The sequence below is a fragment of the Carassius gibelio genome, chromosome A5 (assembly GCF_023724105.1).
Source record: "Carassius gibelio isolate Cgi1373 ecotype wild population from Czech Republic chromosome A5, carGib1.2-hapl.c, whole genome shotgun sequence".
NCBI lineage: Eukaryota > Metazoa > Chordata > Actinopteri > Cypriniformes > Cyprinidae > Carassius > Carassius gibelio.
This window is the reverse complement of record NC_068375.1, coordinates 3,761,701-3,773,717: the sequence shown is the minus strand read 5'-3', so window position 1 is coordinate 3,773,717 and position 12,017 is coordinate 3,761,701. Positions and strand designations below refer to the sequence as shown.

At 39.7% G+C, this 12,017-nt stretch overlaps 1 protein-coding gene and 1 long non-coding RNA gene across 8 annotated transcripts in view; one reads left to right on the top strand and one right to left on the bottom strand.

The window, feature by feature from the left end:
- Window positions 1-12,017, top strand: part of LOC127989103 (uncharacterized) — a 117,933-nt gene that overhangs the window by 63,087 nt on the left and 42,829 nt on the right. The gene's annotated exons all lie outside the window — the stretch shown is intronic.
- LOC127988917 (integrin alpha-X) overlaps window positions 1-12,017 on the bottom strand; it is a 121,316-nt gene that overhangs the window by 72,072 nt on the left and 37,227 nt on the right. For 6 of the 7 annotated variants that reach the window (XR_008162137.1, XM_052591389.1, XM_052591392.1 and 3 more), the window contains exons 5-9: window positions 11,317-11,431; window positions 3,147-3,280; window positions 2,849-2,994; window positions 2,095-2,248; window positions 1,305-1,437 (exon numbers count right to left, since the gene is read on the bottom strand). Coding sequence is in view for 6 of the 7 variants with exons in the window: in XM_052591389.1 (XP_052447349.1) it covers window positions 1,305-1,437; window positions 2,095-2,248; window positions 2,849-2,994; window positions 3,147-3,280; window positions 11,317-11,431 (682 nt within the window). In the remaining variant the exon portion in view is untranslated. The remainder of the gene's footprint in view (window positions 1-1,304; window positions 1,438-2,094; window positions 2,249-2,848; window positions 2,995-3,146; window positions 3,281-11,316; window positions 11,432-12,017) is intronic. The other variant, XM_052591395.1, reaches the window with a different exon arrangement.

Below are 12,017 nucleotides of genomic sequence, written 5' to 3'. Positions count from 1 at the left end.
CTTTCCGAAATCCACTTAAAGTGGTAAGTGTGCACGCAAGATTCTACGCACTTCCTGAAATCCTGTACGGTAAGGGTTACGTGCTCCTCTTCATTCCCTTTCTTAAGATGATTAGTCCCTGGATTCCTTGGGCTTCATTCAACCAGTGTATATTTGTTATAGACCTCAAGCACCGCCCCTCATTATAGGGGGCTGTGTGGGCAATTCTTGCCATAGTTTAGCAGCGCTCCCCTTTTCTAAAAGGGTCGCCTATGAGCAGGCTGCTCGGAGCTCGGAGTCCTCCTCTCAAGGGAGACTGAATTCTCGTTTTTTTCATCAGAGCGCTCCAGTACTACATACTGTTTTGAAACGCACTGTGAGAACAGACATCCTGCTGAGGCAGGGGCTGAGGCTCGGGGAATGGCGCCTTCACACCAAGGTGTTGAAGCGAAGTTGGAGAGGTTGGCCAGACCTGGGTGGATCGGTTTTGCGGCTTGAGAGAGCATCTCACTATCCCCTCTGGCTTCCTCTGACTCATCCAGCTCCATTGGGGCTGGACGCCATGGTACAGGCATGGCCGAGGCTTCATCTGTACGTTCCGTCCTCCAATTGCTCTTCTTCCGGGCCATTTCATCTACAAGCTGCTCTATCAGAGTGCCACGAGAGCTCCTCCTTTGTGACAGGCAAGACTTGGTAATAGACAGTGCTAGGTTCTTAGCTGTATCCCTTTAAAGGAATCTTTCGTGATTCCAAGCCTTCAGCTCTACCCCAGGGAGGCCCTACTGGTAAGTTGGGTATGTAGCTTAGGTCTTTGGCCATAAGGGATAATGTCATGGACAGCCGTTGAACCGTCCCAGGGGCGACTCCCGGTGAAATGTTAGAGTTGGAACTTAGTGTTTGCCATGATTCTGGCCTGCATTCCCCTCAGCATGGTGGCGTGGGTATACTGTTCCCCATAGTGTCCCCTCAGAGGACGCAATTCGAAGTTCCCTTGACAGGGAACGTCTCAGGTTACGAATGTAACCATGGTTCCCTGAGAGGGAACGAGACACTGCATCCTCTAGCTCCCTGCCATGCTTCGGACGCAAGCTTCACGAAGAAGATAAGTAATGGGTCCCCACGGGCACGTATTTGTAGTCATGCTGGTAGTGATGTCAGAGGCTGTCACCGGCCAACAATTTGGCGTTTTTCAAAGTATGCTTCAGACACGGTTCACGACGAGGTGTTCCCCATAGTGTCCCCTCAGAGGATGCAGTGTCTCGTTCCCTCTCAGGGAACCATGGTTACATTCGTAACCTGAGACGATTTCTACTGTTGCTTAGTACCTTCAATGGAGAATATTTTTTTTCTTAGATGATTTAGTATCGAGGTGAGAGCACTGAAACTCTCTGTCTCAAACACAAACTGGGGTGAGGAAGCGATCAGCTCCAGCTCAGGATAAGAATATTCCTTACCAACCTGACAAAAAAAGAAATGTCATTATGTCATTACTTATGTATATTTTGAATTGTGCATTAACTGTGTTCTTCCAGTCTTATAATCATAATTACAATCCTTTTCAAACATTACAATTCATGAAATATACCGGCCAGAAAACAGTGCTGTGCTCATCCAATTTCATTAAGTGATGCAAGACAAACACAACGATTGTTAAGTTGAAGTCATTATATTTCTTTTGTTTGTTGTTTCACACAACGTTAGACTGGCCATGTTGTAAACCACTGGCAGAGCACAGATGATTGTTATTCAGCTTATTGAAATTAAAGTATTTATTTTTTAAATGAATTTTCCAGTACTTATGAGTGATACATAATTTGCACGTAGCATAATAACGATGATTTACTGGTTAAATCATAACTTTTCATCATGTAAAATTGCCAGAACTGGTTTCACATTATTTCTTAGAAGGTCCCGTCATGCAAAGATTTTACACCCTCTCATGTCCTGTTCACACATCATCTCGAAATGGATTCCAAGATGTCAGTTCTCAAAAAATGTAAAAAATAAAATAAATATAAGCTCTAAGAGATTAGTTCTTTACTGACAGCACAATAGATTTTCAGCTGTATTTAAGATGGAACATTATTTTAATGTAACTTAATTATTTGTGTTTACCCCAATGGCAAATCGTTTGATGTCCCGTTCATTGGCTTCCAGGATGACATTCTTAAATTCCTCTTTGGGGTCATTTGATTTTCCATCAGTGATCACCAGCAATAACTTCTGAGAGTTGCTCCGCATTCCCACCTTCTCAGAAAACATCTCTTCTCTGAGGGGGAATAAAGGAGCAGTATAAAGAAATTAACCATGACTCTGGTGTTTGGCTGAGGTAATAATAGCATTTTACCATCACCAAAGAATCACACCATCACTACATAATCTTTGTTATATGCAACTGCATTATTTGCATTATTTGCAAATAAATTAAATTGTTCCTTTTTATCAATTTTTGTTTCTTTGGTGTACAATGTTCAGTGTCCTTGAGCTACCCTTACAAAAAATAACCATGGTTTTATTATAGTAAAACTGTAGTAACCAATGTTTTTTTGGCGTAATGACTACCATTTGTATAACCACAGATTTACTACAAATACCATGGTTAAACTATGGTTAATATAGCAAAACCATGGTTAATTTGTGGTTACCATGGTTTAACTATAGGAACTATGTTTTTTTGTTTTTTTTTTGTTTTATTTGTAGTAAAACCATGGTTAATTTTCATAAGGGTAGGGAATGACACTATATAAATTATACATTAATATTATTATCATTACAACAAAGAATATGGCAATACTGGAATTAGAACAATGCAAGCAATCAAATTAATAAACATTACAATTGTAAATATTACAATTACTGTTGCACTCACAGCACGAAACGTATTGCAGAAGGTGTGAATGTATGTCCCTGTGCCTGGGTCACATCTTTCATTAGTAGGTCGGGGTCTCGTTTCACTGCATAGTTCTCAAAGTGAAAGACAGCCGACACTTTTGTGGAGAATTTGGCTACTGCCACCTGAGACACAGATACAATATGAATATAATACTATAGTAATATATCAAATGATACATTATTTGTTATGTAACATTTTTATTCAAGGCATCATTCACCTGCCAAGTTTTTAATGGGCTACAGAAAAAAAAAAACTGGCATGTTCACATACACACCTGAGCTCGTGTATCCAAAAACATGGCAATTAAGTTCTTGATGAATCTTATCATTGTTTCAAAATTGTCTGAGGTGATACTGCCAGAGTCATCAAACAGTATAACCGCATCCAGAGGGGGAATAACATGACACTCTGAAATACACAAAAACAAAATCTGCAGGATGACATAAAACTGCATTGCAGAAGTGTACTGTAAGTGGGAATGCATAATTTCTAATCTACCAAAAAAGCATATATAATATGCAACATACTCTATTTGTCCACTAATTGTAATCCTGCATTCATTTAAAATGGATAATAAAGTCGGAACAGAGGGTTCTCCTTCAGGTTACTTGAGCTGCATCAGAAATTATTTGGGAACGCCTCTGTGTGATCATGTCCTGAAGCATCCTTGTTGTACCGTGACTCTGTCTAGGGTCTGTGGGAAGGCCACAATCTCACGTGGCACATTCTTTTTTACATTTCTTTCCGTATTTTGCCCACTTTGTCCCAGACATTTGTTAGTCCAAAAAATTATCCTACAGTCCAGTCAGTCCCAACTCGTGCGCACTCATTTGAAATTTATGTCACTCACTGACGACGTTTTCCTAACCAGAAAAAAAAAAAACTGATTGCCCTGCTCTGCCTCTGATTGGCTAGTACTGATTGCCATCTGGATCAGAGCCAATTAGTCAAGTCAAGTCACCTTTATTTATATAGCGTTTTAAACAAAATGCATTGCGTCAAAGCAACTGAACAACATTCATTAGGAAAACATTGTGTCAATAATGCAAAATGATAGTTAAAGGCAGTTCACCATAGTTGTGAGAAAAAAAATCACTCTTCTGTTCCAATCAAAACTTTAAACAGGTTCTCTCCACCCAGTGATGCACCCACTGAAAACACCTTTTGAAAGAGCCCTAGTTATGGGCAATTCTACTGTGCAGAACATGAAAATAGAAACACTACACACTATAGTCCAATGTTTACCGGGAGCCAGAGCACCTGACAACTTGGCAAACTTGAGCAGTATATTAACTTTGCTTTATGGTTGAGTTGATCTGCTTTTACTGTGTCGTGGAGGATGAACACTACACTTCCTCAAAGCTCACGTCATGCCTGCCAAGCCAAGTTCAGCTCATGTCATGCCTGCCAAGCCACAGACTACTCATGTCTGCTACTCCAAGGTCAACTCATGTAATACCTGCTTCTCAGTACCTGCTTACATCATGCCAGTTAAGTCAGAGTTTACTCATGTCATGTCCACCGTTTTAAAACCTGATCACGTCATATCTGCCAAGCCAGAGTCTGCTAACCTCATGTCTGCTACCCCAGGCACCTGTTAAAGTCATGCCTGCTACCTCTGCCAAGCCAGAGTCTGCTTAAGCTGCAGGTGCGATGCATACCAGGTCTTCGCTGAGTAGTTGAGACGGTGACCTGGCCGCTCAGCTGTTGGATAGCAGCCACGGTGATGGGACGTGAAGTCTCCGTTCCCTCCTTCAGGGAACGAGGGTCACCATAAGTAACCGAGACAATCTCTTTCAGTCAGTCACTCTACACGTCACATCTGATGACTGACAATTTGGGATTCCTACCAAAGCTCCATTGATGCTTCCCCTTCCAGTGCCCTTTTTGGTGTAGGCTGGGGTTTGCAACAAGAAGTTCCATTCACTGTTGTCGAAGCACTGCCCCACTCAGTGAAACTGGATAACACCGGTAAAACATACCCAGTTGGAACAGGGACACTGCGGAAGCTCCATCCTTCCTGAAGGAAGTCTCGGAAACAAATACACATATGAAAATCTGTTTAGGTGCATTTCAACCTATCAAAAGCTAATGCTGTTTTTAAGATGTGCTTTTAAGCTCCTGGTATCTCCGCCACCCCGCCCGTGACATCTCGCCATTCCATTGGACTGATTTCACACATCCTTCAGGACCAGGTGATGCAGAGGCATTATAAATAAAGTGTTTCTGAGCAAGCATCACATTCCCATCGGGAAACCATGGTTACATAAGTAACCTAGAAATGTTTGTCTATGCAAGTGTATGTCAATAAATGACAAATTCAAAATATGCAAAGGGTATAACTGTGGGTGTCGCTGTTGGACAATGTTTTATCTACTTCCTGCTAGACTAGCTGCAGCTAATCATAGTTCAGTGTAGCTGTTTTTCTCTCTCTAGAATCTTTATCTCACTGTCACTCTCTGTTTTTTAAGGTGATAAAATATAACTTAATTCACACCATATTTCTGATATTATCAATATCAATCTTATCAGATTAATTTTGATTGTTCACTTTTATTTTATATCCTCGAGTGCAGTACACCTGCATTCCATTAGCACTCGTTAACTTGTCATTAGCGGCTTCATTCGAACCTATGGCTGTTTTCTTTTCTCCTCTCCTCTCCTCTCTCTCGCTACAGTTTTTCACAAGTTCATCAAACAAGTGTGGTAAGAATATTTCATCAAGCGCTGTGAGTAATGGCTTCTCCTGCTATTGTTATTTGCACCTCTTGTCACATGTAAAGTTTATCTATCTCTGTCACTGATGAGGGATTCACATGTGATAAACACAGGGAAATAGTTACGCTGACAGAGAAGATTTCAGAATTAGAGACACGCATACAAACTTTAATTGAGGACAGTAATAATGTTAGTGCTCTAGATATGGCTTTGGATGCGTCTAGCTTAGGGATTCCTGTACATTGTTCGGTTCCGGCAACAGAGACCCTACAGCAGGGCAACTGGGTGAGAGTGAGGCAGCGTAGTCGTGGGTCAAAACACCACTCTTCTGTTCCGATCAAAACATTAAACAGGTTCTCCCGACTCAGTGATGCACCCACTGAGAAACCTGACGAAAGTGCTCTTGTTATTGGTGATTCTATTGTACGGAGCGTGAATATAGAGAAACCAGCCACCATAGTCAAATGTTTACCGGGAGCCAGAGTGCCTGACATCTTGGCAAATTTAAAAGTGCTGGCTAATGCTAAATGTAAATAGAGTAAGATTGTTATTCATGCTGGCGCTAATCATTTTCGACTTCGCCAGTTGGAGATCACTAAAAATAACACTAAAGAGGTGTGTGAACTTGCAAGCACGATGTCAAACACTGTAATATGCTCTGGTCCCCTCCCTGCTTACCATGGTGACTAGATGCATAGCAGATTGTCATCACTCAATGGCTGGATGTCTAAGTGGTGCCCACAGAATAACATAGGTTTCATAGACAATTGGATGAGCTTTTGCGGCCGACCTGACCTGTTGAAAAGAGATGGTTTTCATCCCTCCTGGGGTGGCGCCACTCTTCTCTCTAGAAATGTGGCAAATAGTCTTAGTGTTTATACTTGACTAACTGAGGCCCAGGTCAGGAAGCAGACAGACTGGCTAAACCGACCGTCTGATAGCTGTCTCACGTCACAGAGGTCAGCTAATTCTCAGCACATAGAGACTCTTTCACCTAGATATCACACTATAGAGACTGTGTCTGTTCCCCAAACTATAAAATACAAAAAACGTCCAAACCAAGTTAAGATTAACAATTTAATTGAGGTTCAACAAATAAAAAAACAGATGCAATACGGATAAACAAATGATAAAGCTTGGCTTATTGAATATCAGATCCCTTTCTACGAAAACACTTTTTGTAAATAATATGATCATTGATCATAATCTAGATGTGCTCTGTTTGACAGAAACCTGGCTAAAACCTGATGATTACATTATTTTAAATGAGTCCAACCCCCAAGATTACTGTTATAAACATGAGCCGCGTATAAAAGGCAAAGGGGAAAGTGTTGCTTCAATTTATAACAACGTTTTCAGGATTTCTCAGAGGGTTGGCTTCAAGTATAATTCGTATGAAGTAATGGTGCTTCATATAACATTATCCAGAGAAAGAAATGTTAATGATAAATCCCTTGTTATGTTTGTACTGGCTACTGTATACATGCCACCAGGGCACCATACAGACTTTATTATAGAGTTTGGTGATTTTACATCCGAGTTAGTTCTGGCTACAGATAAAGTTTTAATAGTTGGTGATTTTAATATCCATGTTGATAATGAAAAAGATGCATTGGGATCAGCATTTATAGACATTCTGAACTCTATTGGCTTAGACAACACATTTCAGGACCTACTCATTGTCCAAATCATACTCTAGATTTAATACTGTCAAAAGGAATTTATGTTGATAGTGTTGAAATTATGCAGCCAAGTGATGATATCTCAGATCATTATTTAGTTTTGTTCAAACTTTATATAGCCAAAATTTTAAATTCTACTTCGTTACAAGTATTGAAGAACAATCACTTCTACCACAAAAGACTGCTTTTTAAGTTATCTTCCTGATGTATCCAAATTCCTTAGCATATCCAAAACCTCAGAACAACTTGATGATGTAACAGAAACTATGGACTCTATTGTCTAGCATTTTAAATACAGTTGCTCCTTTAGGCTTAAGGAAGGTTAAGGAAACCTATATGAACCTATATGAGCATACTCGCACCCTAAAGAGAGCAGCCCGAAAAATGGAGCGCAGCTGGAGGAAAACAAAACTAGAGGTATTTCATTTTGCTTAGCGGGAAAGTAACCTATTCTACAGAAAAGCATTAAAAACTGATCTGATTACTTCTCTTCTCTTTTAGAAGAAAACAAACATAACTCCAGGTATTTATTCAACACAGTGGCTAAATTAACGAAAAATAAAGACTCAACAAGTGTTGACATTTCCCAACATCAAAGCAGTAATGACTTTATGAACTACTTCTAAAATCGATACTATTAGAGATGCAATAGTAACAATTCAGCCATCAGTTACAGTATCGCATCAGACAGTGCACTATAGACCCCCTGTGGAACATTTCCACTCATTCTCTACTATAGGAGAGGAAGAATTGTATAAACTTGTTAAATCATCTAATCCAGCAACATATATGTTAGACCCTATACCATCTAAGCTCCTAAAAGAGGGGTTTCCAGAAGTCCTAGATCCTCTTCTGACAATTATTAATTCCTCATTTCACCAAAACCTTCAAACTGTCTGTTATTAAGCCTCTCATCAAAAAAACACAACTTGAACTAGTTAATTATAGACCAATCTCGAATCTCCCTTTTCTCTCTATTAGTTTTATTGGATCTTAGTGCTGCGTTTGACACAACTGACCACAACATTCTTTTGCATATACTTGAACACTTTGTTGGCATTAATGGAAATGCATTAGCATGGTTTAAATCGTACTTATATGACCGTCATCAGTTCGTAGCAGTGAATGAAAATCTATCATATCGATCACAAGTGCGGTATAGAGAACCTCAAAACTCAGTACTAAGGCCGCTACTCTTTACGCTTTATATGTTACCCTTGGGAGATATCATCAGAAAACATGGCGTTAGCTTTCACTGTTATGCTGATGATACTCAGCTATATATTTCTTCGTGGCCCGGTGAAACACACCAATTTGAAAAACGAATAGAATGCATAGTCGACATGAGAAACTGGATGAAAAGTTATTTCTTACAGCTAAATTCTGAAAAAAAACCAGAGGTGTTAATTATAGGACCTAAAAACTCTGCTTGTAATAACCTAGAACACTATCTAAGACTTGATGGCTGCTCTGTCAATTCTTCGTCATCAGTTAGGAACCTAGGTGTGCTATTTGATCGCAATCTTTCCTTAGAAAGCCACGTTTCTAGCATTTGTAAAATTGCATTTTTCCATTTTAAAAAATATATCTAAATTACGGCCTATGCTCTCAATGTCAAATGCAGGAAATGTTAATCCATGCATTTATGACCTCAAGGTTAGATTATTGTAATGCTTTATTGGGTGGTTGTTCTGCATTCTCAGTAAACAAACTACTGCTAGTCCAAAATGCAGCAGCAAGAGTTCTTACTAGAACCAAGAAGTATGACCATATTAGCCCGGTCCTGTCAACACTGCACTGGCTCCATATCAAACATTGTATAAAATATTGCTTATTGCTTATAAAGCTCTGAATGGTTTAGCACCTCAGTATTTGAATGAGCTCCTTTTACATTATAATCCTCTACGTCCGCTACAATCTCAAAACTCAGGCAATTTGATAATACCTAGAATATCAAAATCAACTGCGGGCGGCAAATCCTTTTCCTATTTGGCGCCTAAACTCTGGAATAACTTACCTAACATTGTTCGGGAGGCAGACACACTCTTGCAGTTTAAATCTAGATTAAAGACCCATCTCTTTAACCTGGTTTACACATAACATACTAATATGCTTTTAATATCCAAATCCGTTAAAGGATTTTTAGGCTGCATTAATTAGGTAAACCGGAACCGGGAACACTTCCCATACCACCCGATGTACTCGATACATCATTAGAAGAATGGCATCTACTCTAATATTAGTCTTTCTCTCTTATTCTGAGGTCACCATAGCCAACAGATCCAGTCTGTATCCAGAACAGAGGGTCACTGCAGTCACCCGGATCCAGTACATATCCAGACCGGATGGTGGATCAGCACCTAGAAAGGACCTCTACATCCCTGAAAGACAGCGGAGACCAGGACAACTAGAGCCCCAGATACAGATCCCCTGTAAAGACCTTGTCTCAGATGACCATCAGGGCAAGACCACAGGAAACAGATGATTTTTCTGCACAATCTGACTTTTCTGCAGCCTGGAATTTAACTACTGGTTTCGTCTGGTCAGAGGAGAACTGGCCCCCCAACTGAGCCTGGTTTCTCAAAAGGTTTTTTTTCTCCATTCTGTCACCAATGGAGTTTTCGGTTCCTTGCCGCTGTTGCCCCTGGCTTGCTTAGTTGGGGTCACTTCATCTACAGCGATATCGTTGACTTGATTGCAAATCAATGCACAGACATTATTTAAACTGAACAGAGATGACATCACTGAATTCAAAGATGAACTGCCTTTAACTGTCATTTTGCATTATTTACACTGTTTTGCTAATGAATGTTGTTCAGTTGCTTTGACGCAATGTATTTTGTTTAAAGCGCTATATAAATAAAGGTGACTTGACTATAAAATCACATATATACATTACATTCAATAAAAATACATTTTTTTTATATTTATATAATATTAAGACTTATATAATATAATCATACATATTAGTAGCTTAATGGCTAAGAATTTGATTTTGTATTGAGTAAAAGATAATGAATAGTGCATAATTTTCCTAGAACACTGGACCATTGGAACATTAAAGGGGTCCTAATTCTGTAGCCTCACCCACTCACCAAAGACACTGTAGGGAAATAACATAAGTGGCACTAAACCAGACTGAGCAACCAACAATAAACATACCATGAAAGACAGCAAAGTATTGTGCAGTGCCTGGTTGTGGAAGAACAGAGTCACTGCATAACCTTCATTCGGGTTCAAATATTAGGAATACGTGGTTGAACTTTTTTTCAATTTCAGCTTACGTAAGTAAAACATTGAGTGTTTGTTTACTTCATTTTCTTGCCAGTTCATTTGTAAATAAGACACGTCAATGCCTGATTTGGAGAAAGACTGAGGTTGTATCCACACCTGTCTTGTCAAGTTCGATAGAATCAAACTCAATTTCGATTAGCCCTTGGTTCAGATCTTTTGGGCAGGTGTATATACACCATTCACACTCAGATGTGTACCATACATCCGCACCAAGACCCAGCTGAAGAAGTGGTCTCAGTCTGGTTCCTAAGCAGTTCTGTATGCTTGAGAATTTCTGTCCAATTAATGGATGACCTTAGCACACATGTGGTTTCGTTTACAATTTCTGGTTCACTTGCAAAAAGGGCACAGTAAAGGGAACCACACCAAACAAAATAATCAAAAATGTATTTGGTTTGGACCAAAGCAAGTAAACTAGCAGACTTTCCTGGTGTGAATACACCCTGAAATTAAAAAGCAATGCTATGCAAAACTAATATCAAGCAATGCAAAACTAATATCCAGTAATAGCAGTGGGTGTTTACTTCCATGTATTCAATGCAGCACACACACAACCTAGCATCTCTCGAGCCGGCCACAAAAGTAGCCTATTACTTATTAATTTTGATGCTTTTGAATGAAAAAAACAACAACAATGCAAATGTCATTAGTGGACCTCAGTCAACCGTATAAAATAATTCTTAAAAGTTCATTATCCCTTTAATATTTTGAATGTTGTAAGGTTGCATTATCAGAAAAGTTTTGCAGTACCCTGGAAAGCTGGCTTCAGTGTCTCAGCAGCAGTGAAGTGTGGGTTGATCTCCAGACACTGACCATTAAGATAGTTAAACCCCTCACATTTATGCTTCAGATGAGGACCACACACCTAGAAGAGAGACAGAGAGTTAAAGGGGGGGGGGGTGATATTTCACTCAATATCCTGTTAATCTTGAGTACCTATAGAGTAGTGCTGCATCCTTCATAACTCCAAAAAGTCTTTAGATTTATTATATTTATAAGATAAAGGTAGTCTGTCCCGTTTTTCCTGGAAAAACACGAGCGGCTGGGGGCGTGACGTGTGGGCGGAGCTAAAGAATCACGAGTGCGAGTAGGCTTTTGCGTTGAGAGCGTGTGGAAGCTGTGACATTACCGTGACGGAAAAACCATCATCCAAAACAAACCATGGCTAACAGTCTGATTCAGCCGTAAATCTATGATCCAGAATCAGATCCCGAGGCTGAAATTAAACAAGAGCAGCGGCAGCAACGACTACAGCAGGACGTCTCTATGTGGTATGTATTGAAACTGTATATATTTGCTTAGCGGTTTTGGAAAGTTCCACTTTATGTCGTCTTTTTTAATTTTTTTAAATTTTTTAAGGTGTACATGTGGAAAGTGCAGCTTGATGACAACATCGCATGTTGTTTACTTGATGTGCTTACGCGCCGATAGCTAAGTTAACAACACAGAGA